The 27304-nt window shown below is 39.2% G+C and overlaps 3 protein-coding genes across 3 annotated transcripts in view; 2 read left to right on the top strand and 1 right to left on the bottom strand.

The window, feature by feature from the left end:
* Positions 1-14759, top strand: part of rassf3 (Ras association domain family member 3) — a 78620-nt gene extending 63861 nt beyond the window's left edge. The window contains exons 3-7 of the mRNA XM_085436232.1: positions 5281-5388; positions 7013-7171; positions 7418-7505; positions 9176-9291; positions 10063-14759. Coding sequence (XP_085292358.1) covers positions 5281-5388; positions 7013-7171; positions 7418-7505; positions 9176-9291; positions 10063-10212 — 621 coding nt within the window. The 3' untranslated portion in view covers positions 10213-14759. The remainder of the gene's footprint in view (positions 1-5280; positions 5389-7012; positions 7172-7417; positions 7506-9175; positions 9292-10062) is intronic.
* A 4715-nt stretch (positions 14760-19474) lies between these two features.
* Positions 19475-22263, top strand: LOC146689433 (serine/threonine-protein kinase pim-1-like). Its single transcript, XM_085436668.1, has 9 exons — positions 19475-19624; positions 19985-20221; positions 20347-20472; positions 20596-20690; positions 20829-20876; positions 20961-21179; positions 21269-21449; positions 21536-21706; positions 21796-22263. The coding sequence occupies exons 1-9, from the start codon at positions 19564-19566 to the stop codon at positions 21885-21887; spliced, it is 1230 nt and encodes a 409-aa protein (XP_085292794.1). The 5' UTR covers positions 19475-19563; the 3' UTR covers positions 21888-22263.
* Positions 22264-23034: 771 nt separating this feature from the next.
* Positions 23035-26710, bottom strand: LOC146689432 (uncharacterized; the record flags this gene model as incomplete). The annotated part of the gene is made up of 9 exons (XM_085436173.1): positions 23035-24148; positions 24237-24364; positions 24528-24706; positions 24791-25050; positions 25168-25267; positions 25810-25903; positions 26008-26138; positions 26259-26398; positions 26533-26710. Coding segments are annotated over 8 exons (1095 nt in total), but the record flags the coding sequence as incomplete, so codon positions are not given.
* Positions 26711-27304: the final 594 nt, after the last annotated feature.

Below are 27304 nucleotides of genomic sequence, written 5' to 3'. Positions count from 1 at the left end.
GTGCAAAGTTATTGCCAAGTATAGTTGATATAAACGTGTTCACCGTGTGGACTTTTGGTTAATTATTTCAGTTTAGTGGGAAACTAACATGATTTGTAGTCATCGAGTCAGTACAGAAATGTGAAGCTGGCCTCGAAGCAGGCAGAATTAATTTTAAAATACACCGTTTACAGTAAGAAATGAAGGCTCGTTGTTCATTTTTATAACATAAAACAGAATTTCAAACAATCTATGATTAAGCTTCTCCAGAGTGACGCTTGGCGCTTTCTTTAGTCTCATGATGATTTTCAGATGATAATGAAATCTTTAAAGATGTCCCATCAGACTTTAAAAGCTTGTAATGAACATTTATTGCTTTTTTTTTTTTTTCATTTAAGTTTTAAGAATTTGTTTAGGAAAACACAGGTGACATTAAAACTAGACCACAGATACTGGAGAATCTTCTAGAATCTGGAAAAAGTCAAGAGCTTTCCATGAAAGCGCCAGCACCACTGAAGATAAAGGAGGGATAGAGTTGAGAGAATGATGTAATATATTGCACCTATAGAGGAGTGTCCCGGTGTTAACTCCTGTCAATGTTTTGCTAAACGGACTTGCCTTTAATTATCCCAAACATACAGATCTGAGTCAAAGACAAGGGCAGAAAACTACCCAGCTGTACTCGAAGTGTCTTTGTTGTCCTTTAAAATATAGGTTCAGTTTAGGTGAATGACTGTGTTTAGTCTGCCTGTAGCACCTTTAACACACAAGTGCACAGTGTTAGTCTGAGCTAAGCGTGTTTTATCTACACATGCACACAGTGATGTCATGTGTTTACAGACAGGCGATGCAGACGAGCGTGACGGTGCTAAACAGAGACAAATGGTGTGTGCGCGATAAGATCCAGAGAAAACAAAAGACCAGTTTTCCTTCAGATTACTTCAACATAAAGCCTGATATGACTCTCCCCTTTGAGGGTTTCCTCTGTTCGCGCTTCGTTTTCTGTCTCCTCACTTTTATACAGCCTTTCTCTTCCTTTTCCCTGCTGACTCAGTTCTGTTTTTACACTTGGTCTGATGCACTGATTATTCTTCAAATATAAATACTGCCACTTTGTACTTGGAAAGCATTTTAATAGCCTGTCGTGAATGAAATACGTCACCTGTCTTGATACAATAAACTTAAAAGAACCACAACTTTTCGGTGGTTTAACTGAGCATATTATTGCCTTTATCACCTTCCACCACTCAAACCTCATTTATGCTCCATTAGCAGCATGTTTCTATATAGCTTTTGTCTTTTTCAACCTGTGGACAGAATACACTGTCTTGCATACTCACAGTATTAATAAGACATATCATGTTGATATACAAACTTAATAATATATATTGGTGCCCTGTCTGTTTAAACAAGTAATGCAGGATCTTGGACTTTAGGATTCACTCGTCTGAAAAAAATTCCAACAAATTTGGCCACAAAGCTGGAAAATATTCAGCTTTTAGTGCAAATCAATACTTCTAAAGAAGCAGTTCAGCACTTCTTTAAAACTTCTGTCTTCTGAATTGACGCAGAATCAAGACTTCCCTAGAAAACACTGAAATCACTTCCCACACATACCAACTGTAGACTTCAGTGAAGTGATAAAGGTGGAGCCTGATGTTTAAAGGCCTTTTTGTCCTTCTTTGACTCATTGTGATTAATAATGTCATGGCAGACCTCTTTTTAAAAACCTTCTTTCTGTTCTCCTCTGTCCCTTCAGTGCAGCGTTGCTCTTCCAGCTTTGGTGGGAGTGTTCGCTGCACGCTTAAATTGGACCATGACCTCATTGTGTTGCAGCTCCGCTGTGCTCTGCTCGTCCTGTTTGTTTGGATTGTGGTCACCGTCTCCCTCCCAGTTACCTTTAACCCCGTCTACCCTGCTCAAAGTGGAGAAGCTGACACGCCCACATTCACACACACGCCTGCTTCGTACTAATGTCACTTTAATCCTGCTGTTTCTCTGCTTAAACTGGTTAATTAGGACTTTTATCGGGAAACACATTAGAGGGAAGGTGTGTGGAAGCATTGAATTGACTATTTAAGATGAGGTGAGGACAGCTGATGTAGATCAGCAGGGTTATCTACTGACCTACACGATCTCCCACAAACGAACACAAACTCTGCAGAGTCATGGAAGGAAGGATTCCCCTTGAGGGAGTATTTCTTATCATATCCCCACTCACATCTTACCTTCTCTTTCATTTTTGTCCTCTCCGTGTGCACATTGAGATGGCACATAATCTGCTTATCTGTCACTTCCTGCTAATAAGCTTTGACTCGTCTAACCTAGCAACCACTTAAAGGTGAGACCGATGGTGGAAAAACCCCAGCAGGTCAAAATCAACGTCACGACACTCAGGTAGACACAGGTATTACCAAGTAGATGAAAGCATCTGTGAAACAGGGACTCGAACTGTTGTGACTTTGTTTCTGTGCCTGTGTGACTGATCAGATCTGCTTTAATCCCAATGAGTCAGTGTCTGGACTTATTACACAGACAGATTACGATCAACAGGGTGTCAGGAGGTGACTTCAGAGGCGTGTACTGTAAAGTTCAACATAACCAGGCTTTCCCCTGAAAAGATCCCCATATTTTCTTTTGTAATCAGGTAAGCATGCATTAGAAGAGTAAAGTAAATGTAGCTGCAGAGAAGTAAATCTGTCAGATTAGTGTTATCCTTAAACATAAAGCACTTTAGCGCGGACCTAAACTGGCGTTGCTGTTTTTTCTCAGAGCCATAAACCTCAGTGTTTGCACATGCTGTATTGGCACCTTGTCTTTACTTTGAGCACTGTGTGCGTGTGTTATCCATATAAGGGTGTATGTGCCTTCAAAGCCTGCCTAGATTCTGCTGTGTGTGCGTGCGTGTGTGTGTGCGTGTGTGTGTGTATGTGGTTTTTAATAGATGCTGCGGAGAGCTGCACTATGCCCATGTAAGCTCAGACTGCTGGGGAATTAAAGTCTGTCTAGAGCATCTGCACTGGCACTCTCATATATAAACAGAAAATAATAGAAATCAGGTTTAAATTCTGCTTTGAACATCTGGAATCCACTGCTTTGAGACTTAAAGTTGTAGCTTTTAAAAATTATGTGACTTGGAGTAAAAAAACAACATCTGTGGAGAGGAGCTGATTATTTACTCCGTTGTTCTATAATCTGCTGATAATTTTTTGACATTAAAATTTGAAGATGTCAAGTTCTCGGCCACACAATTAATTGGTTTTATTATAGGAAGACAATGTTTGGCTTTTTAAAGAGTTTAGATGAGCTGCAGTGAGCTTTCGATAAGTCAAAGCGGTTAGACCACAAAGGCCAGGCAGAACATCCATAGGATTTACCCCCTTATAGTTCTTATAAAGGAGGATGCTGCTCTTAGAGGATAAGACGATTTTTGTTTTACATGTTAAAATATTTTTGCCATTTTAAGATGGGAGTCTTTGGATATTGATTCACTTTAGAGTTATCCTAAAGTGGCAACTAGAGGAACTGCAGTCTATAGCCCTTATATGTAAGTTGTTGCTTGGGTACTTCCCCTGAGCCCCAATTGTAACACATGGAGGCTTTCCTGAAAGGTTTAAGGAAACATTTAAACCTTCCTCGTGGTCATTTATAACTCCAAAACATCAGTATTCAGGTTTAAAGTGGGTAACAGCTGTTATTTGAGCTACATATGAATCACTTTCTTACCTCTGAAAAGCGGCCATGTGTCTTCAGAGGCTTCTAGAAACCATTTTATTTGGCTCTGAGGTCAACATCCCTGACTTTACAACCCATTATGTAACGTATTTGTTTCATGTGACCTGAATTACAGTTTTACGCACGTAGCCTGCAGTTACATATAATGCATTCTCATTTAGGATTCATTAAAAGGGTTTGGATGTGTATGTTTGTGTTCTCATATTGGTTCTTTTTGTCTTTATTGTGAACATTTCCTATCAGCTGACCTAAGTTTGGACCTTCCCCACCCTCTGGCCTCCCCCTATCTTCTAGGGTTATTTATAAAACCACAGTGCTGATGTGTGATCTGCGACTCTCACAGTGAGGTCTGTTGTGTGGCTGACTTGTCAAACATACATGCCACACACATCACAGGCTGTTTGAATCGGTTATGCATGCTCTTCAAGTCCACGTGGCCTCCGGTCAGTCAGACGAGACGTCTCTCTCCTTAAAAACACTTTTTTTTTTCCTTTTTTTTTTTTTGTGCTGTTTTGTTATATTTTCAAATGCAATTCTCATGAAGTGTTAGCTCTTTCCTCCAGGATGTTTTAGTCTAAAATTAGGAGTCAGTCGCTTATCATGAGACCTACACTGATGTAAAAAGGTGTTTTTGTCATGTACTCGCCCTCCAGTCAGAGCTGTTAGTTTAAAAATAAATAAAAAAGCAGACGCTTGACACCTGTTCCTGTTTATATTCACAGGAAGGTATATTTTGACAAAATATATTCATGACAAATATAAGTGGGGATTACATTTTGTCTGTTGCAGAGCACTTATATCAACAAACATGATCTTAACAAGTTTACTCTTCTCAAGCTGATATGTAATAAAAAAAAAAAAAAGCTGGCTTGTTGCACGTATAAAACTGGGCTAAATATGATTGGGTTTAATACTATTAAATAGCTTTATTTATTCATTTATCCATCCATTTTCTGCCTGGGAACACCGGATAACCAGATTATATCATCAAAATTTAATAAGCATAGTATAAAAATCAGATGATAGAGGTTAAAAAAATGCTTGATTTGATTTATGTTAGCATGACTTATTTGTTCGAATCCTTTTTTTTAATTTTTTTGCATGATGAGAAAAATATGAAACTCTACACATTTCAAGCTGTCGGGGTGCTCGTTGCTTTCCTTAATGAACTTAAACAGAAACGAGGATTGTGCAGAAGCAGAGCTTCTTCTTGGCAGCTCTACACTCACCCTGAGCACCTTGGAGCTCTGGTTATCTGTTTTAAGGCTTGTTTATAAAGAGATCTTTTTGGTTTTAAAGTTGTCTCACCCACTTGAAACCAACAAGAGATACAGTACATTATGTCAGAGTAATGTGCACAGCTTTGTAGTATTGCCGTGTATCATCCTGTAAAATCAGAAAATAAAACGCTGGTTCTTGATTTGGATTAGAAAGAATTATTCCCTCCCTCGTTTTTGTGTCCCACCGCTGTTGTCTAAACAGAGGATGTATTGTTTTAATAGTCCTGGCTGGTTTGTGACTTATCATGTCGCGTTTCCTTTCCTTCTTTGTCCCTTTTCTTCTAAGGATGTGGAGAAGGAGAGAGAGTTGCGGACAGAGTTCAGCAAAGAGGAAATCTGGCAGAGAATCGAGCAGTACAACTTGCTAACCAAAGACCACCTTAAAATGACGCTGGTGAGTATAATATGCACACACGCACACACACTCACGCAAACACACCTTTTTTAAAAAACAAAACCCATCAACCAGGGCTGTCTTAATGGTTCCACGCTCCAGACTCCTGCAGAGCTGTGCAGGCTCTAAATCTCAGATTTTGAAGTTTATAATGTTGCTGTGTTACTTCTGCCTCCCTCCTGCTCCCAGCATTCCTCAGTGCTCGCATCAGAGTGATGTGATGTTATTCCTGCTATTGTTCTCGCCCCGCAGTGTTTTCATTGGCAGCGTGACAGGTGTCTGAAGTTGTCTCTCTCCACTTCAACTCAGAGTGAATTTCAGTAGAAATGAGAGATGTCAGGTGAAACTGGGGTTTTCTGGCCGTTAAAGCGCCACATGAAAGAATGCAAGCATTTTTGAAGGAGCGGCAGGTTACAGAGGATGTTTCCTGAGGTTTTTTTCCCTTAGTCATGGAAAATCATCTATTTTCAGACAAGGAGTTAAGCTGACCGCACTCTTAACAGATGGGAAACGGCACATCTAAAGGCCAGTAGATTCTAGTCTGACACTCAGAGGGGAGCCCAGACATAATAACTGAGTCTGTCCACTAAAAATCACATTTTAACTGGCCAATAAAAAGTTTACATTCATTTATACATTTGAATATATGAGTTTTTAGAATATAAAGACAATAAATGGACAAAAAAGCTGCATAGACACATAATATCAGCTTATATTGGTCACTCGTGCCCAAATCAGCATGTATGTAATGAGATCAAATGCCATACTACTAGAGCATTATATAAAGATTAAAACAAAGTGTTGTCTAAGGCTAATCTGTGCAATTTTCCAGTTGATAATAAAGTCTGTTGGGAACTTGAGCTACCTTTAAACACTCCATTGTTAATTACTTGTCATTGTTTTGCTTTTTTATAACTGAGAAAAAAGACAAACTCACTGATTAAGGAAATAATGATGATACTTTCCAAAATATTTTATGCTGAAATGAGTCATAACTCAAAGTGGGTGTATTCACAAGATGCTCATCGTGAAACTTTAACTTTCACAGTCAGTTTGTTCCACAGTCATTATAATAATGTCTGTAAATGGGTTTCAGAGCTCACATTCAATCCTTTAAAAAAAAAAAAAAGTCTAAATGTTTATTTTCATTTATATTTTTAAAAAAACTGAGAATATTTGTTACTTTTGCAGTTAATAGATCATCAGGACAGTTTAGAGCCGATTGCTCTGCATATTTTAAGTAGTGAGTGGATGAATGGGTAGTTTCACTATGAGAAGCCTGCATGTTTCTGTTTCAGCACACCTTTTCTGTCCAATTTCCGTCTTCATTCTTTAGGATTTGTCTTTCTTGTTCATCCCGTTTTTGTCTTTTTATCATTCCATCTTTGACGTCTACTTGTTTTTTTACTTCTCTTCATTCTTGGCCTCTTTGTCTACTCGTGACCTTCACACACACTCCTCCCAGCCCCATATGGAGTAATGAGATTAAGATAGTCTTCCTCCATCTGGGGCCATCTGTCCTGCAGGTCACACTGGGCTTATTGGGTGAACTGGGCTCACTTAGAGAGATCATGTAGCAGCTACCATAGTGGCCACATTAAAACATTAACTCTGTCTCTGTCAGGGTGCGGGCGGTGTGTACACGGGTTTCATCAAGGTCCAGATGGATTTGCGGAGGCCAATGACGGTGCAGGGAAGTCAGACAAGAGCTGGGGAGGCCTTCTATCTGCCCCAAGGAGTCTCCAACACCCTTCATGTCAGCTCTAAAACCACAGTCAAAGAGGTTGTTAATACACACGCAAACACACACATGTGAACACACTGCAGCCTGCTTAATAGGTTAATTAAGATTTGATGACAGACCGGTTGAAGTCGAGAGACAGACAGGGCTAAGTTCATTGATTTCACTCAGTTTTGTATGTTCTTTATCCTTTTAAGCAATAAATTAACGACAAAGCAACACAAAAATCTTCTAGAAGAGCTGTCAAAGTAATATTGACGGGTGTTTTTCTTTCTCGCGTGTCTTCAGGTGATCGTCGGCTTGCTGAGCAAATTCACAGTTGCAGACAACCCGGCTAAATATGCCCTGTACAAGAGATACCGGCGGGAGGAGCAGGGTAAGACTGGGTGTGAGAGACGGGGTTTCATGCCACTATTGCCACGCTCGGTATGAGGTGTGTGTGTGTGTGTGTGTGGGCCTCACCCTCATGTTGGATGCCAGAGGCTCTCCCTACTATAACAGCTCACCAGGGATACCCACACATGCAGATATAAATACAGCGCACATCCATGCTGTGAATGAGCAGCTGTTACAGGCTGTTGGGTGTCACACGATGTCTTTCAGTGAGGAGAAGACAGTTTATTAACCTTATGCATTGATTTAAAACTATAAACACAACCTGCAGATGCTTGTTTGAAGCTTGTGAGTCATTTCAACTCAAATTTTTATAGATTTAGAGTGTTTTTGTGTGTTTTCTCCCCCTTCTTTAAACGCTCCTGTTCTGGTTTGCATTCATGACTGGAGACGTATAGCTAATAAAAGACAGAGTCTAGACAGACGCCTGACTGCAGACACTTGAGGACTTTTAATGAACTTGTCTGGTGTTTCAGGAGAAAAGTTAAGTGTCTGAGATTTAACTGCGGTCTGGAAATGTAGAAACATCTTCGACTTTGTTTCAAATTGAGACGAGACGACTCACGATGTGGTCGAGGAGAACTTGGATATGTAAAGAAGAGAATCATTTGAACCAAAGCTTGTAGGGATGTACAGGGTGCAGAAACATCTCCTTCAATTGTTTTGCTTCTGCTCACTGTTTTTTCTTTAGCTCTTTGCTTTTATTTTAATCCCTTCTGAAAGTTAGAAATCCTTAAATTGTAAATCTTCTAAACCAATAAATGATGGTCAACATACAAATATGCAGAATTTGTTAGGAAGAGACAAAAGATGCAATTGTAAGCGACACACAGAGTCAGACTGTTTTCATCGCTGTCGGTTAGTACTGCTTTGTCAGAAAACCGGTCTTTGTTGTGTGTGCTGTGGCATGCATTAAGGCAGAAGTGATGCTGATTGGTCACTCCTTTGAGATTTTGTTAACGAGCAGGGTTACTGGTATGCCAGTGAGGGTTTTAACCCAAACTGCAATCTTTTCCTAACCCTAACTAAGTAGTTCTAAAACACAAAGTGCTCAAAAGGAGTAGAAACCAGAGTCTTCTGGCTGTTAACCCAAGAAACGATGCCCCCAGCACTCTCCAACCTCCTTACAAGGACTTTGCATCTTTGTTAAACATGAGCAATACTTTTGGGGCCAGAGGGCTAAAGGGCACCTTGCAGAAGGAACATCACAAAGTGTCACTGGGCTGAGAACACACTGATGAAGCAGGAGGTCTGTAAATGAATATACACACTACCCTGACATCCTAATTACACCGTAAGCCCTGAAAAATCGGCTTTTGTCCTCGGTTGCTGTCAGCAGACAAACCGATGAGTTTTCAGATTGAGGTTTGGAAATATGTGAATGTCAGAATAATCAAGCCTCTAGCACCTTCTACATCTTTTGCAGATGTAAATACATTGCTGGCAATAACAGAATCTGTCCCTCACTGTCTGTTCCTGTAAACTACCGCATGGTAATATGGCGCTCCCATCCTTTCATCCTTTGCCAAATCCATTTATATGTGCACAGAGGAACAGCTGCCTGTGGTTGCATGCAGCGTGCATACTGTACAGACTAATTAAATCTGTTTGTGTGTGTGTGTGTGTGTGTGTGTGTGTGTGTGTGTTTTGCAGTTTATACATGCAAATTGGCGGATGCTGAGAAGCCGTTGTTTCTTCGCCTGGTGGCGGGACCCGACCCAGACCTGCTCAGCTTTGTCCTGAAAGAACAGCAGACAGGAGAAGTCATGGTAACACTGATTATCACCACATTTCAGCTTTATTGACATCTTCCTGGCCTCTGTGCTCTTTCGTCTCCGAGTTCAGCCATTCCCAAACGAGACGCTGCTGTGGCCCATTTCAAAACTTTAAACTCTAATGCACAATTCTTTTGTTTTCATTTGATTTAGATCTTCTGAGGATTTACTTATTGAGGCTGACCTGCCATAAACTGTTTGATCTCAAGTATCTCCCAGCATTTGCTCTTAACAAACCTATGAGTTTATGATTTTTTTTTTAAAAAGACAGAAAATGAACAAGTACCTTTTTTTTTTTTTAATATCCCCATGACTTAAATATTCAATCGCAATTTTTAAGCAAAAATGACAAAAACTGGCAAAGAAAGTGACTGTAAATTAATTCTGTAGTACCTTTACAGCCCAACAGGGGCCACAGTGTTTGGCAATCACCATCCTAGTCTTTTTTTCCCCGTTCCTTTTAAATCTTTTACTTTAAGTTATCATTGTACATTATTGTTATCATTCTATATTCAAACCTAGCAGCTGACTATTTTAAAAAAAAGAATTGTTTTCCTAGTGAAACTTCTACGACAAACTTTTTAAAAAACGTGTTTTTAAAAAGTAGTAAAGGTGCCATTGTTGTTATCCCAAGATGGATGCTACGCATAAAAAGAGAAATAACCACTCCTACTGTACTATCAAGCATCATCCATAGACATATACTTTATCAATTAAAAAGGGAAAAAACAGAACTGAGCGAAGTTTTCTTGCTTTTCTCCTCAGTGGGATGCCTTCTCCATCCCTGAGCTGAAAAACTTCCTGCGGATCCTTGAAAAGGAGGAACAGGAGCAGAAGGACGCAGTAATTCGTCGCTATGAAACCTACCGGCAGAGACTGCAGGAGGCACTGCTGGAGGTCAGGGGGCCTTCTTAAGAGGATATAACCTCCTTGAAAAAGGACTACTGCCCCCTAGAGGGACGAAGGGGATGTTTTGTTTTGTTTTTCATTTTTAATCTCCTGGTGTACATTTTGATGGAGGGAGGGATGTGAACACAGAATCGGGAGAGAGGATCCAGCACCTGGAAGAAGGGATAATAAAGGATGACAAGAGGACAGAAAAAAGAGACTGCAAATAAAAAAGACGAACAGACAGAATTTTGGTTGCTGGATTCAAGATTTCAAACTGCTTCCCGCTCGGCTCCGTCTGCCTGCAAACACCAAAGATTCACTCACTGTGCCATATCCGTTCATCCTCTTCCCTGTTCGCCGTCCATCCCTCTCTTCTTCTTCTTCTCTCACTCTGTCCTGCTGTCACATAATTTATGCAGTTCATCCTTTTTGTTTCCCTCACCTTTTTATCCTTTGAACTTGTGAAAGACTCAAGGCCATATGTTGAATTATTTTTATTTAACTTGTGTGTTTTAAAGGTCTGTACATTTTTTTTTTTTTTTTATTTATATGGGTGAAGCTTTTTATTGCTTTTTGTTTTTCTTTTTAAAACAAAGTCTTATTTTTGTTTTATTGTAGAGGCGGAGCAACAATCTGCTTGTTGACACAGATGCTGAGAATAGTTTTTTCAGACTTCAGCAGGACACAGAAAATCCAAACATCAGAGCATGACAGACCATTTAAAAAAAGTTATTATCATAAAATGGAGTTATTTTAACTCACAGTAGTTGTAAAAGTAAATACTGATTCCAATAATAATAGCTCTAATTACAAAGAATGAAAATGGATTGGAGTTCTTCTGGATTTATCCGTTCCAAAAACATGTCCAATCAAAATATATGAATCTGAGAAGAAATTCTTATTATATTCGTTATCCATTTATATGGAATTTAATTATCTGTTCATATTTTTTGGCACATTTAGGACTCCATAAAAGCCAGCCTGAGATTGTTTGCATGAAAGAAAGGAGAAATGAAAGGTGATGTAACGGAAAACAGATGCAGGAACTCTAGAGAGATTTTTAATAGAAAGAGTAAAAGAACGATAAGATGAATCTTAACTGGAACTTAACAGGAAGTAGTTTAGTTTTGGTTGCAGTTTGTAAAAAACTTAAAAAAAAAAACGCTGTTTGTTTTTTCATGTGGAGTGAAGATGAACTGGTGGGATCTGAAGCCTTTGTGTTTTTTCCACCACCAGCAGAGTTTCGTGAACCATGAGCTGAATAGACTAAAGCAAACTGCTTGAACTTTGACCCCCCCCCCCATGTGGTCAGTGTGGAGATTTGACAGGTTTCTGGAAGTTGACTGAGCGGTTCAGAGGAAGTAGAAAAGAAACATTAGATGCAGGAAAGACAAAAACTAGGGGAAGATAAATGGCACGAGGAGCTAATACATGGGAAAGACTGTCATACAAGCAATGTGACCGTGGCCTTGAGGACCGTGACGGGGGTTTCCTCCAACCGCAAGTCACTTTGATTAACTGCTTGTTCACTTTTTGCATCACGTGAGCTCCTCGAATCAATGAGTGCAAGAAAAGGAGGTCTGTGAGTGCTGATAGCTGCTGAGACCAGAGAGGAAAAACAGCGGCATTGTGTGCGTTTCAACCCGTCTGTCAGCAGGCATTCATTTAAAACGCAACTTTTTGATACGCTTATCTTGAACTAAAATGTGCAGCCTTGACCTCATAAACCTCTCTTAAGGATAAAATAAGAGTGGGACACAAATCAAGGCACGCAGGACTGTAGTAAACATGAGGGTTTAAAGGCAGAAAAACTAAAGAAATGCATCAGAGTGCAAAAGAAGGCTTAACGAGAAAAGGGTTTTCTTAAGAAAAGGCCTTAAAAACCTGTGATATATATATGCAATATTTTTTGTGACGATGTAATCTATCAGTTAAAAGTCAAAGAGGCTTTTTCTTGTTTGCGTGGAATTTTTTTATTTATTTTTTTGGGGGGGGGTAATTTTAAAGAAAACAGTCAATCTGGACAAACAAGTCAAAACATTAATGTTCATTGCATTTTATCTTTATGTTGCAAAATGCTGTTTGCTGTTTGAGCTGCAGGTACTAAATGATGTCAAACTGAGGGTGCTGCAGGGCGTTTCTGTAGGAGACTGTCGCCATCTAGTGGTCAAACACGCCAACTGTTCTCTTGCTTCTGTGTCAAACTTGATTTATCTTATAGAGTTATTTTGTTTTTATTTTTGTTATAACCAAAGATATTTTTTTGTGTTGTTGCCTGGAGCAAAACATCTATTAGGGGCCTCATCCCACCAGAGGGAAAAACATACAGTATATATAGTTTAGAGGTTTTATTTAAAGGGGTTTTAACCCCAGTTTCTTCTATTATTAAACACTGGGTTAATATTATGGAAGCAAAAAAGGGCCTTTAGAATTTAAATTAATTAATTTTATATATAATCTCTGGGTTATCATGGGCAAAAGTCCAGCATTATAAACTTTAACACGCAAGGTTTAAAAGAGAAGGCGGCCAACTGGAATATGTTAGAAAATGTTGGATTATGGGAAATGTAGTATCTATTGATTTGGAGCATTTCTTGGTAAAAGTTGAAACACCCTGACCCTTTCCTTCTCAGAATATCAGCATTTTTTTAAAATTCCTTTTTCAGTGTCTTGTAGAAATTCCCAACTTTTATGTAATTTCCAAAGACAAAACTCATTTAATAACTTAATGGTTACATGTAAATACAAGAAATTAAAATTTGGAGGTCTTTTTAAATATTAATTAATTAATATTAATTAATTTTTAGTATGTCATTTGAAAACTGAGTATATAATTTTAATTATTGGTGGTTTTACTTTTTCAAGGTTAACAAATTCAGAAAACAAAATACAATTATTTTGGCCCTCTTTTGCTTCCATACTTTATAGTTGAAAGTGATGCGAAAGTCTGAATGGAAACAGTAACTGAATCTTGAAGCCATGTTGTTGCTTTTTGTGTATCTCATAAACAACTTTAGCTGTTAAAACACATCATCCCCGACTATTTGCATGAAATTTAATTTTTGGGGCACTTTAACTTTGAATTCAGGGAAAACGGGTTTTTAAAATTTAATTTTTTCTCCTGTGTACCGCGATCACATGCTCTACTTTATCTTAACATCTAACACACTATAATCTTATTATTCTTTTTCTGTTTTAACTGATGAAAGTATAGTGTGGCAGAAGTCGACGATTGTGAGGTCATTTAATAAGTTTTGGTCTCAGTGAGCTTCCGTAGAATTTCGCTCAGAGTTGGCTGTGAAATATTTTGCTTACTGTAAACAATCCTGGGCTGTTCAACATTAAAAGCATGCGTTATTTTAGATAAAACAGCAGTCGGACAGCGTCTGGAAAATAGTTTTCAGATGCCGTGTACCTGCTGCTGATAGAAATTAGGATTTCTGAGGAATTATGTCATGGAAAGCTTTTTGGGCCAGTAGTGTTCATGTATGAAGATCAGATATAATACCTTGTATGTATTCAGAGATGTTGTTTTTAAGGCTGTTCAAACATACCTAGAGTCTGATAGCGTGCAAACCATTGGCTCCTTAGTCTTAATTGAAATATTCTTATACTTTCTGTCATTTTACACTATTTAAACCTGTTTTCCTTGTTAGCATATGTTTTATTTCTTTAGATGTTGCTGAAATTTGACTATTGTTCTGATTGTTAGGCTAATTTGGATTAATTCTTTATAAAAACATCACAAAATCATCAAGCCTGTTGAATGTTAATATTTTTACGCTTCATGCGTATTTAAGAGCTTTCAGCCTTCCCTTTGCTTTTCTTTGAAACTAGCTTCACATTTTCACTTTTAGTATTTTTTTGTCCCCAAACTGGATATAAATTTATATAGGATAATATAGTGTAAAATGACAGCTCAGAAAACATTCACGAACTTTACATGTAAGAATATGTATTACTTCATTGTTTTAAATCTTTAAATCTTGTTCTTTAAAGACAAACGAAAAAACCCAAACAAACTAAACTAAATTCGTTCACAAGCTTAATTTTCTGAGCAGTTTTGAAGCTTCTCTTCTCAGATTTGTGCGCTTGGGTCTGAGGTTTGAACATCCACAAACTGTTGTGTTAAATGCCAAAGACCTGTGTTGTTGAAGCTCTTCCTGATTTTTCCCAGTGATGCTGTTTTTGTTGTTGTTGTTGTTCACCCAGACTCACTATAGAGAAGCGATACACCTTTTCAGGTTTATGACGAGCTTGAAAACACAACGCTAACTCTGTTGTTCTACACTTGAGTTAAAAAAAAAAATCTAAAGGGTTTTCTGGGTAAAGGTTTCAGATCTGAGCTGCAGTTGGAGCTCGGTCTGAAATGTCCCGATCTCTGTGCCTTTGTACAGTTCAACAGCTGCGGGCAAACCTGAAGGAGAGGCTGAAGGTCTCATCGTGTTCTCTCTCCGTAGGCTGAGGCGGGTTTATTTTTGTAGGTGATTTCAATCGTTACCAAATGTGGCCTTTCCTCACGGCAAGGCGGGCTTCATCTATTAAAGGTGAAATTATAAAAGAAACTTAAAGGGTTGTGTGATTTTTTTGTCTTCTGTTTCAGTTGTTTACTCATTATTTTACTCAGTTTTACTAAGAATGTGACCCCATTCCTTTTGAATTATCTGAGCGTACCTACTTGTTCTTCAAATGGTCTCACTTCAGACTTTTTATTTACAAATAAGCCATGTTGTTCAGGGCTGTGGACAAGTATTTGTCCACTTCCTGATTTCTTTGGGGTTTTTTGTGTGTATTTGTCACACTTAAATGTTTTAGATCAGGGGTGTCAAACTCAATTGCACAGGGGGCCAAACCTCAAGGCACACTTTAGGTCGTGGCCCAGTTAAGAAAAACATTCATTGAACACACTAAAACAATGTTTTTCTTTAAAACATAAATATGAATAAAAACACTGGAATATAATTCAAGAATAAATAAACTTTAACTTTAAATATTTTGCTCTCCATAAAAATATATCCTGTCAAAATTATGCAAGTTAGAAATATGAACATGCTGCCAAAACCCCAGAAAAAATAAATGAAAACATATACAAGGTTCGAGCCGCATGCAGACAGAGCTGGGGCATTGCTTCAGGAATAGAACTAATAAACTCTGAAGACCATTCAGTGTCGTGCTTTCCCTTGAGTGTCCCATTAGAATGCAGCTCCATCTGAATCTGCACAGGTGCAGTTTCCACGTCAACTGTAAATGGATTGTGAAGCAGCTCGAAATTCTCATTTTGTGCTTCAAAGTCACCAAAGCGCCACGCGAACTCAGTGCGCTCAGTTTATCAGCAAAGTGCACATTTGTGAACACTGTTGCGCTGACTTGGTTCAACATTACTTGGCAACAGGGAAAGTGAGGCAGGTTGCACTGGTGCATTTGTGATAGCTTCACTTGAAATGCCTTCATCGCATCATGCCATGCCCATGAACTGACAGATTTCCTTGCTGAGTTCAAAAACCCTATTGAGAATTTTTCCCCAACTCAGCCAACGGACCTCTGTATGATGGCATGTCGGCAAACTCTGAATCTATTTCCCACACAAAAGACTGAAATTGACGGTGATTTAAACCTTGATCTCAGATAAAATTTACGGTTTGCGTCACGGTGATCATTACATGTTCCATTTTTAGGACTTTACCACACAGCGTTTCCTACCGCGGTAAAGTGAGCCGCGGTCAAGCCAGCCGCCTCTTACGGTGTGTTCACACCGAACGCGATGGACGCGAATAGAGCGTCAGGTTTACATGTAAAGTCAATGGAAAGGCGCGATGACGCGCGATTGCGGGTCCCGCGAAAATTCGGAAGCAGATTTGCGTCGCGAAAACGCGTGAAACGCGCGTCAGTGTAGCGCGTTTGACGCGCGAATAAAACCACGCGCGTCAGTTTTTGTGTTGCATTTTGTGCATACGCGCGTTCCGCCGCATAAATTTCCTTGCGCTTTTACACCAGTCTTTACGGTAGTGCCTTTTCGCTTTATATCCTGATTGAATCCGATAGAAAGCCTAGACCCGCGCACGCGTGCACAGTCACACGCACGCGCGCACCTCAGGTCAAAGTATCTCACGCTCTAATGTATCTGTTTTTCTTTTCTGTGCTTTAACTTTCTACAAAGTGAAAATAACTTAAAGAGTTGGTGCCTGAGATGCCAAATTCCAACATCCTCATTCCCGCCATTGAGATAACACTCTCACACAGGCCCAGAGAGCAGATGTTGCTGCATTGCAGATGTTATACCCCCTGCCCAGCCGAGTGACTCTCAAAAAGAAAATTTTGCAGAAAATCAGTGTGATCGCTTGGCTCACTGGAATTATCATCTCGATATCTCTTGTCCTTCTTTCATTTTAGACGTCTTGAAAACAAGTTTTAACAAAGTCCTGGAGAAGTACCCAATGCTGGAGGACCTCCTGGCTCAGATAAACTCCTCTCTGACACAAACACACATGCATACTGAATTCACATCTTGCCATACAAATGTGATACAGTAACCAACTTTCTTTCTTTCAGAAAAAAAGAAAATTGGGAAATTCAAAATTTTCCTCACAGTAATGTTTGCATCAGTCTATCAGATGAATCCCCTCCAAGTCCAATATTTACATCAGTTACAGTGATAATGCTTGGTGTCTACTTTCAGCCACCGCAGTATGCCAGGAATGAATCTCATTGAAATTGTAGTTGCATTTGCTATTTAGTTTAATTGTCATGGATGATACACAGACAACCCAACAGCAAACAGAGGAAAACAATGGGCTTAAATACACAGAGGGATAAATGAGGGAATAAGACACAGGATGAGAGCACAGCTGCGAGAAATCACAAACAACAAGAACATGGGGAAGGAAAACTGAAAACACTAACATAGTCTAAGGAGCTTAGAAAGAAAACGTCTGAACTTCTTTAAGTTGCTTGAAGATGTTCAAGCAAAGTTTAAGTTCTTTTCATCCGAGAAGGTGAAACATCTTCAAGCAACTTCAAGTCCAGACGCTTTCTTTCCAAACTCCTTAGACTACGATGACCTAGATGACTGAGAACCTTCACAGACATGACACTAACATAGCACACATGACTATCAAAGTAAAACAGCAAACAAGAGACTTTTACAAAGACACAGAGTTGACACAGAGACATAACTGACTGGGGAGAAATTGGGGAACATGGAAACAAGAGTGACTAGACATGACATGTGGGACACAGGGGCAAGGCAAAGTAACAGAAACCTAAAGCCTAAGAATATAACACAAGAAGAAAACGATAAAGAGAACCAAAATCATACATAAGAATAATCAATGAATATAAATGAACAAACACAAAACACTGGGTCACAGACTCCGTACCATGACAGTTAAATGTACATAATAAATACTTTAAATCAGATGACAATGTAGCTGACACCGTGTTTACAGGGAGTGCAGAATTATTAGGCAAATGAGTATTTTGTCCACATCATCCTCTTCATGCATGTTGTCTTACTCCAAGCTGTATAGGCTCGAAAGCCTACTACCAATTAAGCATATTAGGTGATGTGCATCTCTGTAATGAGAAGGGGTGTGGTCTAATGACATCAACACCCTATATCAGGTGTGCATAATTATTAGGCAACTTCCTTTCCTTTGGCAAAATGGGTCAAAAGAAGGACTTGACAGGCTCAGAAAAGTCAAAAATAGTGAGATATCTTGCAGAGGGATGCAGCAGTCTCAGAATTGCAAAGCTTCTGAAGCGTGATCATCGAACAATCAAGCGTTTCATTCAAAATAGTCAACAGGGTCGCAAGAAGCGTGTGGAAAAACCAAGGCGCAAAATAACTGCCCATGAACTGAGAAAAGTCAAGCGTGCAGCTGCCAAGATGCCACTTGCCACCAGTTTGGCCATATTTCAGAGCTGCAACATCACTGGAGTGCCCAAAAGCACAAGGTGTGCAATACTCAGAGACATGGCCAAGGTAAGAAAGGCTGAAAGACGACCACCACTGAACAAGACACACAAGCTGAAACGTCAAGACTGGGCCAAGAAATATCTCAAGACTGGTTTTTCTAAGGTTTTATGGACTGATGAAATGAGAGTGAGTCTTGATGGGCCACATGGATGGGCCCGTGGCTGGATTGGTAAAGGGCAGAGAGCTCCAGTCCGACTCAGACGCCAGCAAGGTGGAGGTGGAGTACTGGTTTGGGCTGGTATCATCAAAGATGAGCTTGTGGGGCCTTTTCGGGTTGAGGATGGAGTCGAGCTCAACTCCCAGTCCTACTGCCAGTTTCTGGAAGACACCTTCTTCAAGCAGTGGTACAGGAAGAAGTCTGCATCCTTCAAGAAAAACATGATTTTCATGCAGGACAATGCTCCATCACACGCGTCCAAGTACTCCACAGCGTGGCTGGCAAGAAAGGGTATAAAAGAAGAAAAACTAATGACATGGCCACCTTGTTCACCTGATCTGAACCCCATTGAGAACCTGTGGTCCATCATCAAATGTGAGATTTACAAGGAGGGAAAACAGTACACCTCTCTGAACAGTGTCTGGGAGGCTGTGGTTGCTGCTGCACGCAATGTTGATGGTGAACAGATCAAAACACTGACAGAATCCATGGATGGCAGGCTTTTGAGTGTCCTTGCAAAGAAAGGTGGCTATATTGGTCGCTGATTTGTTTTTGTTTTGTTTTTGAATGTCAGAAATGTATATTTGTGAATGTGGAGATGTTATATTGGTGTCACTGGTAAAAATAAATAATTGAAATGGGTATTTATTTGTTTTTTGTTACGTTGCCTAATAATTATGCACAGTAATAGTCACCTGCACACACAGTTATCCCCCTAAAATAGCTCAAACTAAAAACAAACTAAAAACTACTTCCAAAAACATTCAGCTTTGATATTAATGAGTTTTTTGGGTTCATTGAGAACATGGTTGTTGTTCAATAATAAAATTATTCCTCAAAAATACAACTTGCCTAATAATTCTGCACTCCCTGTATTAGTGTGTGGTCAACCACAAATCTTCATACTGTCATCCATACATGAGGTCTTTATACAAACGATGAACGATAATGAAAGAAACTGTTTAACTGATATGAAATGATTGAATTATATGAAATATTATGGCTTTGTTTGCCAGAGTGTTTTTCTGTAAACTACTTTGAACTGCTGGCAGTCAGTGAAGTCACTGAAAGGCAAGATTCTATGTTGTGTTGCCGTAGTTTCCAGAGTTTACTTATAAAGCTCACTTACAGAATTCAGTTAGAAAAGTCAAGGATTTGAAAGGTGCACATTTGAAGGAATATTAACTCAATCTTAACTCATTACGGTTTACATTTTCGATTTTAAAAGTTCTCCAAAATTACAATGAAAAAGGAAACAAGAAAAATGACCACTCCAGCTGATAAGAAAGATTCAGGAGATCAAGGTAAGTAAAATAATAAAATAAAATCCTGGTAAAATCCAAATCCTAGAAATGTTGACACCGTGTGAATCATTTTTAGAGTATTTGAATCATATGTTTGATTGAAAATAGCTTTAATACAAGATGGTAAAATAATGTAATAAGTTTATTCTTGGACTCAACAGTAAAAACAGACCAACAAGTGTCATCAAGATCTAAGACTTAGTGAACCTAGTATCAATTCGCACTGGTCAGTTTTTTTTTATCCCAAGAATAAACTTGTGATAATTTAAGCAAAAGCAATTTCAAATTCTTTGCCATCAAACTGCTTTCAGTCCTGATGTCGGGGACTCTTTTTCACCACTGTGTTGTTGTCGTTTATAGATTGTAAGAGCAGGACTGCTAAAAGAAAGGCCAGTCCTGAAAAGAAGACCCCAATAAAAAGGAGGAGGGTCGCTGAGCAGGCTGGTCCTTCCACCAGCTCAGATGTGGTCAAAGGTGTGAAGCGCAAGGTTGTGCAAGATGAAGAGAGCACAACAAAGAAAGCAAAGAAGGCTAAACTTCTCGACCATATGAGCGGTGACGAGGAGCAAGCATCCTTCTCGTTGGACTCTGGTAAAGGTAGGCTAATTAGTTGAATAAGGGGGTAGATTAAGTGTAGTTGCTAGGTTTAAGATATTGGTGTTTAGTGTTTGTGTCTATCATCCAGTGAGCTGATGTGCTTTTGGTGTTTTCCACATCTCCAGACTTGAACAACAAACAGGAGTGCGCAAAAAATGGCAAAAGAAAGGCCACGGGAGACAACAGAGAGCCACCCAAGAAAAAAAAAAGGAATGTGGACCAGGGCAAAAAATCAGTGGCAGACCAAAAACGTAAGTAGCAAGCAGCTTGGGTTTTATATTCAGGGGAAGGGCAGAAGGAACATTTAGGCTACAGAGGAGAGTAATTTGTGTCACAGCTGTAATAAAACCAGATTTGCTGTTTTGTCTGTTCAGGTGAATTCCAAGCCAGATATGTGGAGGAGCACCAGCTCGGAGAAGGAGGCTGCGGAGCAGTGTTTGCTGGCTACCGGATAGAAGATCGTTTTCCAGTAAGTGTTCAGATGATGGTAGTAACACAGGCAGTGACGCAGATAATGGATAATATCGTAAACTGAGACGTCTGCTGTGTTTCCACCTTTCATTATGTCATACTGAGGAAATGCTCACCAATGCTCTGTGTCTTCTAGGTTGCCATCAAACACATTCCCAAAAATAAAGTCTACTGCAAAGTGGCGGTAAGCGTCCAACACTTGAATTAGTTTCACATTACTGGATTGAATGCGGCGTTCCTCATCATCCACTTTGTTGTAATATTTCAGGATGAAAATGGGAAGATGCTCTCGGTGGAAGTGGCCATTATGCTTAAACTTGCAGGTGAAGCAGAAGGGTCAGTGGGAATATCAGCACCTGTGTCCTTGCTGGAGTGGTTCGACCTTGGCAAAGAGCTGATCCTGGTGCTGGAGAGACCTGTCCCTGCTGTGGACCTGCAAAAATACAAAGCAGAAAATGGAAGAACTTTAACAGAGGACACGGCCAAGGTAAGTTGACTGGAAGAGCCTTAGACTGTACAGCATTCAATCAAGGCAGAAAAGCATTAACTCATTATTGTGTTTTTCATCTTTTCCAGGTCATTCTGAAGCAACTAGTTGATGCTGTAAAGGAACTTGAGGAGAAACACATCTTTCATCGGGACATCAAGGGACAAAACATTCTGATTGAGACCGGCTCAGATGTGCCTCGAGTTCGCATCATTGACTTTGGACTGAGCTGCTTTGTTAAACAGCGATCTCTGTATCGCATCTTCTATGGTAACATATTCTGCTCTTGCTTTTCACAGATGTAACAATTTGTGTCTTTTGTTTTAGAAGAAATTGTAATTGTGTCTGTTTGTTAGGCACTCCTCTTCACATCCCTCCCGAGTGGTACATTAGGAGCTGCTACAGGTGTGGACCCACCACGGTGTGGCAAATGGGAGTGGTGTTGTATGAAGCGCTTCATGCACGATACTTTAGTACCGCGAGGTTCCTCACAAAGCAACTGAGCATCAAAAAGCGTCTGTCCACAGGTAAGAAAACTTCACACTTCCAGATTCACTGCTGCCTTGGATCACTAGAACTATCATCTTCATCTTTTTGATCTTTTCTTTCTTTCAAGAATGCCGGAATTTCTTGGACGCATGTTTAGCTTTAGCCCCGGAGAAGCGCCCAACACTGGAGGAGCTCCAGCTTCACCCCTGGCTAAGATAACACACACAAACACACAATTCACACCTTATCATGCAAGTGTGATACATTGTAGTAACTTCCTTTCTTTTTTCTGTTGGACAGGAATAGATAGAGTGGGTCAATCTTAAAAAGAAAATAAATAAAAATTTAGCTTTTTTGGAGTTCCTGTAACCCCCCCAGCCATCCCAGGAAAGGGGATCTCTCTTTGAATGGGCTTTCCCGAGGTTTCTTCCCATCGATCTGGCCCCCTGGGGAGTTTTTCCTCGTCTTCATAGAGAGCTTGGGCTGGGTCAGGAGCTCCATCAAAACTGTCTTTATTTGATGACTTCAATGTCATCAAATAAAGATGTGTTTTACTTAAAGTAAAATTTGATCAAAATAAAACTTGTTTAATTCATCTTTGCTGAGGATTCTCCTTCATTACTATTTTGTTTTGTTTTGTTGTTTTGTTTTTACCCATGGTGCATTTTGACAAATAAGAAAACTGAATCAGGTTAAAGTGTGCACAAAGACAGTCACACTGCAAATGATCTGAAGACTTGCATCTGTTGCTCTAACCCCCAACTAGTTTAGACAGATTTCCTGGTTCTACCAGAGGTTTTTTCCTTCAAGAAGGGAGTTTTTCCTTCCCACTGTTGCTGAGTGTTTGCTCATAGTGGGTTGTAAAAGCATAAAAGTTAATAAGAGGCATTCATAGCAGAATTATCACAGAGGGAACTATATAGCTTAAATGTACACAGTAAAATTTGCAGTGTCAAACTAACACTTAAAGAGTTAAATTTAACACTGTTTCCGAGTCTATTTGGTGCCATTCAGAATTGGTGTTAAATCAACTCTTTCTATAGTGTTAAAATTTTAGAGTAAATTTAACTCTAAATAGAGTAAAAATTTAACACTGAGTAACACCGCATAGTGTTAAATCAACTTAACACTACTAGTAGTGTCATGTTACTCTATACTGTGTTATTCATACACTAATCTCTAGTGAAAAATTAGCTCTCATAGAGTAAAATTTGTAATTAATTTTACACCAAGTAATGTTACTAAAACTCTTCCTGTAGTGTTACCTTTACACTCAATTCACTGTTTTGCAGCATGAAAACCTGGTTTTTAATAATGCTTTTACATATAAAACAAGTGAGCAAAAACCACAACTAGATAATACATTTAACAGCTTTATTTTTATGTCAGGCTCAAAATATAAAAACATCTCATGTAGTGTATAAAACACTTTAAAACAATGAATTTAGTTCGGCATAAAACGGCAATATACAGGGAGGAATCTGAAATGCCATATTTGATTTGAAGAAGCAACACAGCTCATTTATGTTCAACACCTTCAGCACCATATTGGGATGCAGTCTGACCCTAAATGCATGATGATGGTCATCAAAACACAGGGTTTCCATCAGTTTTCCGCAGAGCAACACAATGTCATCTTTCACAACAATACTTTTGATCTTACAAAAAAGCAGAATCTCAGACACTACATCTGTACAGATGATAAAGTCAGGGCGGTACTCTGTACTGTGTGTTATTATCCACTTAGCTGAAAACAAACTGGTAGACAACACACCTCCAAGCAAATTCTGGACCTTCTTCCAGCTCTCCAAGTGTCACCATCTTTCCTGGTCCTAAAGCTAATCTTTCCAGGCTAAAGGACTCCCAATGCTTTATTTTATTACTATTATATTTATTTTTACTTGTGGTGTACTGTAAAGGTACGCTCTGTAAGGCTGCATCTTTAGCCTGAGTATGAATCTCAAAAAACACTTCCTCCATTGAGGAGACAAAACTACTCACAGTAGATTGGCTTAATCCAGCTGCCCTGAGCTGTGCAACAGCAGAGGCACACCTATCCAAAGTGCTCTTATTTGACCTTTTCAGATGTTGTGGGTGTTTCTTCTACATTAGTTGACATCACCTCCCCTGTAGTGCTAACTTCTTTAACTGCCACATCAGGCTGTAGATTAACATCAGTGTCAGCCTGCTGGTCAAAATAGTTAAGGTGTTTGGTATTTAAATATTTTCTAAAACCTGTGGTCTGGATGAACATGTACATGTTGTGAAGCATAGTGTTTGTAAGATGTGCCAAACACAAAATGTGCTTTAAACAGTTCATCAACAGTACCAAGTGAAGAGGTAGACTTGCATGGCATGGCATTCTTGTCAAGAATAATGAAGAACCGGTGGATGTCATTCTTTTTCACCCCAACAGCCAGGAGGTAGGGTTGAGTGCTGGTGGTGATGGAATCAAGGTGCTCTTGGATATTTGTTCCAGTCTGAAAAGACAAATACAGACAGGCAATAAGAATCAAGTGTTTCTTAAACTGGTAATTCATAACATAAAAATAGAAAAGAAACACAAACCTTCTTGAAGACCACAAGACGCCTTTCTGCTTGAGAAGCTGACACCTTTCCTGGTCTCTTCCGACCCTGACCAGATGGTGGAATCAGATGTAATAGCAATAGAATTGCTGAGAGGTCACTGTCCCAGCCTGCAAAAATTATTTGTTTTTAATGAAGTTGAGTCATCATCAACAACATATTTCAATGCATTGATAAAATGTTTGAGTAGACCCAAAAGACAAAAAGGATAACTGTTCTGTGACAAACATTATATATGCTATGAATGTGCTAATCAAAGAAACAACAGCTCACCAATTAACTTCAGTGGCATCCTCAGGTGAGTCAGCTGCCAGCAAGAGTTCTTCCAGGTCACTGGTAGAAGGAAGCTTTCTGCCTTGTTGGATAATCTTTCTTTTGAATGTTGTTGGCCACCTCTCCAGCAACCTGCCTGATACATCCTCACCAAACATCAGTACAAAATCCTGTTCGATCTGTAACAGGGATAGAGAATTATATCTGCTATCTACAAAATATTAAAGTGTGTTTACATTGTCAAAGTAATGACAAATATTCACCAAGCCTTTGATATCTTTGAAACGTGGAAAAACAGACAGTATGTTGCTTGACAGCAGGAGGCCAAGGACCATGTTGTGTCGATAAACAAATGTCAACTTCATCTTCTTCTTGACTGTGTCTTCATCAGCTGAATGTTTCATCAGAGAGATTGTATCCTTGCACTCATCCTCACTCAGTAACTTCTCTGTAACAAACTGCAACTCTCGTCTGACAGTTGGTCCACCACACTGGTCTTCACTCGATGATCCATCTCCTGGTGCTAGACAATATGAAATACAGCTTTATCAAAACTAATAACAACATTTAATAACCATTATTAATAAAGAACCACAATGTGGAACTGTATTATGTATTTCCACTGAATTATAAATGTTACCTCCAGATGATAATCGCCTCCCTTTAGCAGTGCATCTCTGTATGGCTTTAATCCTCCAGGCCAAGTACCCGGTGCTACCCTCGCCATCATAATAATGTTCCTTGGAGAGTGACATGTACAGACACTGATAAATGAATAAACAAAATAAGTTATGTAACAATGAAGAGTTGATAAGAACATACATTTTAGCAGGATTTAAAATGTCCATCCATCCATTCGCTTCCGCTTATCCTTTTCAGGGTCGCGGGGGGCGCTGGAGCCTATCCCAGCTGTCATAGGGCGAGAGGCAGGGTACACCCTGGACAGGTCGCCAGTCTGTCGCAGGGCCAACACACAGGGACAGACAACCATTCGCACTCACATTCACACCTAGTGACAATTTGGATTATCCGATTAACCTATCCCCACAAGCTGCATGTCTTTGGACGGTGGGAGGAAGCCGGAGTACCCGGAGGGAACCCACGCAAACACGGGGAGAACATGCAAACTCCACACAGAAAGACCCTGGCCTGGTGTTGGAATTGAACTCAGGACCTTCTTGCTGTGCGGCAACAGTGCTAACCACCGTGCCACCGTGCTGCCCGGATTTAAAATGTTTAAACGTGATTTTGGTTGTATCAGTTATTACTATGGGCTACCTACATAGCCATTTTTGGAGTACAGGCCACTGAGGTAAGAGAAAAAGGTTACAATTCCTCTGGCATACATTTCTTTTACCTGTCGTGGTGGTGATGTACTGCAAGATCAAAAGGAAAAGAACTAGTCAGCTTCCCTGGAATTCATAGAGATTTAAAATAATTTGAAAATGATAGTAAAATCACAGGGCCAGAAATAGATTACCCATTTTTTTCTGTCAAGTATGTTGACCAGTATGTTTTTCTTCTGGTTTCATCCACCAGGGACTTGGTCCGATTGTATTCATTTATTATACGTTCTCCACCAGGTTTGCTGGTGAGAATCGATTCCACCAACTGGAAAACACAATAAAAAAAAACATTCTACATGTTGATATAACCACTGCAGTTCAGAGCACTTAAACTACAAACAAAAATGACACTGTTAGAAGAATGTGGAAATCTGCTAACTCTTACTTGCTTAACTTCTGCATCCAGCTTCTGATGTTTCCTCAAAGGGCTGTCTGAAAGGATGACCATATCCTGTGAATCTGATGAATGTGGCAATGATAACTGGGACTGCTCAGGAGACACTTCTGCAGCAGCTGTTTCCAGACCTCAAAAACAGGAGCAAAACAAATGAGTTTACATGGTCCCTCTATAGACACATTTTATAAACTCTTTTTAATAAACAATGTAATAATGATATTAAAAAATGACATCCAGTGAAACACACATCACTCAAACAAACCTTTTTCATATTTGATGGTTAATACCCCAGTTGAGGGATCTGTTACTATATCCTCAAATATATCATCATCCAACTCAGTCCCTGAACTATCAAAAACTTTCACTCCTTTTGTTACAGCTGGCACACCAAACTTTGCAAATGCTGGAAACAAGCACACAAGTTTGAGTAAACAAAAAGATTACATGACATTAGGGCTGCTCGATTATGGCAAAAATGATAATCATGATTATTTTCACTGAAATTGAGCTCTCGATTATTTGACGATATTTATTTAACCCTTACGACCTACTATAGAACCAAGAGCTTATGTTATTTTTTTACATGTTGTAGTGCCATTTGTAGGAGCATTTCAAGTTGCTATACAACTGTTATAGCCCATATTTTAATAATATGTATGCATTAAGTCCATAGTAACTACATTAATTGCAAAAAAGTGCAATAAACTACAAAAAAATTGAAAATCGTTTTTGTTTTGTTTTTTACATACATTTCTACTTGGAGAAATTTAAGAGGTTTATCCCTCAAAACTTTAAATACAAAAAAGTTGCAAAAAATAGTTTACAACAACAGGAAATTTATTTTGAGTGTCTTCATAGTTTTATTTTGGAGATACACCAATTTTTATATACTGCAGGAAAAACGAAAAAACAATCCTATGATGCAAATTCGCAAAGAAAACAGCAGGTGCATCAAAATAAACTATTTCCAGCAGTGAAGTTTGAGTTCTAAGCAGAAACTATTCAGAAAAGTCAAACGTGACTTATAAAAACAC

This window comes from Copadichromis virginalis, linkage group LG17 (assembly GCF_057382275.1).
Source record: "Copadichromis virginalis isolate Kocher_CV1m ecotype Utaka linkage group LG17, C_Virginalis_male_GT1.1, whole genome shotgun sequence".
NCBI classification, from domain to species: domain Eukaryota; kingdom Metazoa; phylum Chordata; class Actinopteri; order Cichliformes; family Cichlidae; genus Copadichromis; species Copadichromis virginalis.
This window is presented reverse-complemented; position numbering and strand designations above follow the sequence as displayed.

Bases quoted from the DNA above. Each gene is read 5' to 3' on its own strand.
- LOC146689433 (XM_085436668.1), top strand. From the start codon at position 19,564: ATGAAAAAGGAAACAAGAAAAATGACCACTCCAGCTGATAAGAAAGAT. The intron at 20,222-20,346 runs GTAGGCTAATTA...CCACATCTCCAG, and splicing joins CTCGTTGGACTCTGGTAAAG to ACTTGAACAACAAACAGGAG. The intron at 21,707-21,795 runs GTAAGAAAACTT...CTTTCTTTCAAG, and splicing joins CAAAAAGCGTCTGTCCACAG to AATGCCGGAATTTCTTGGAC.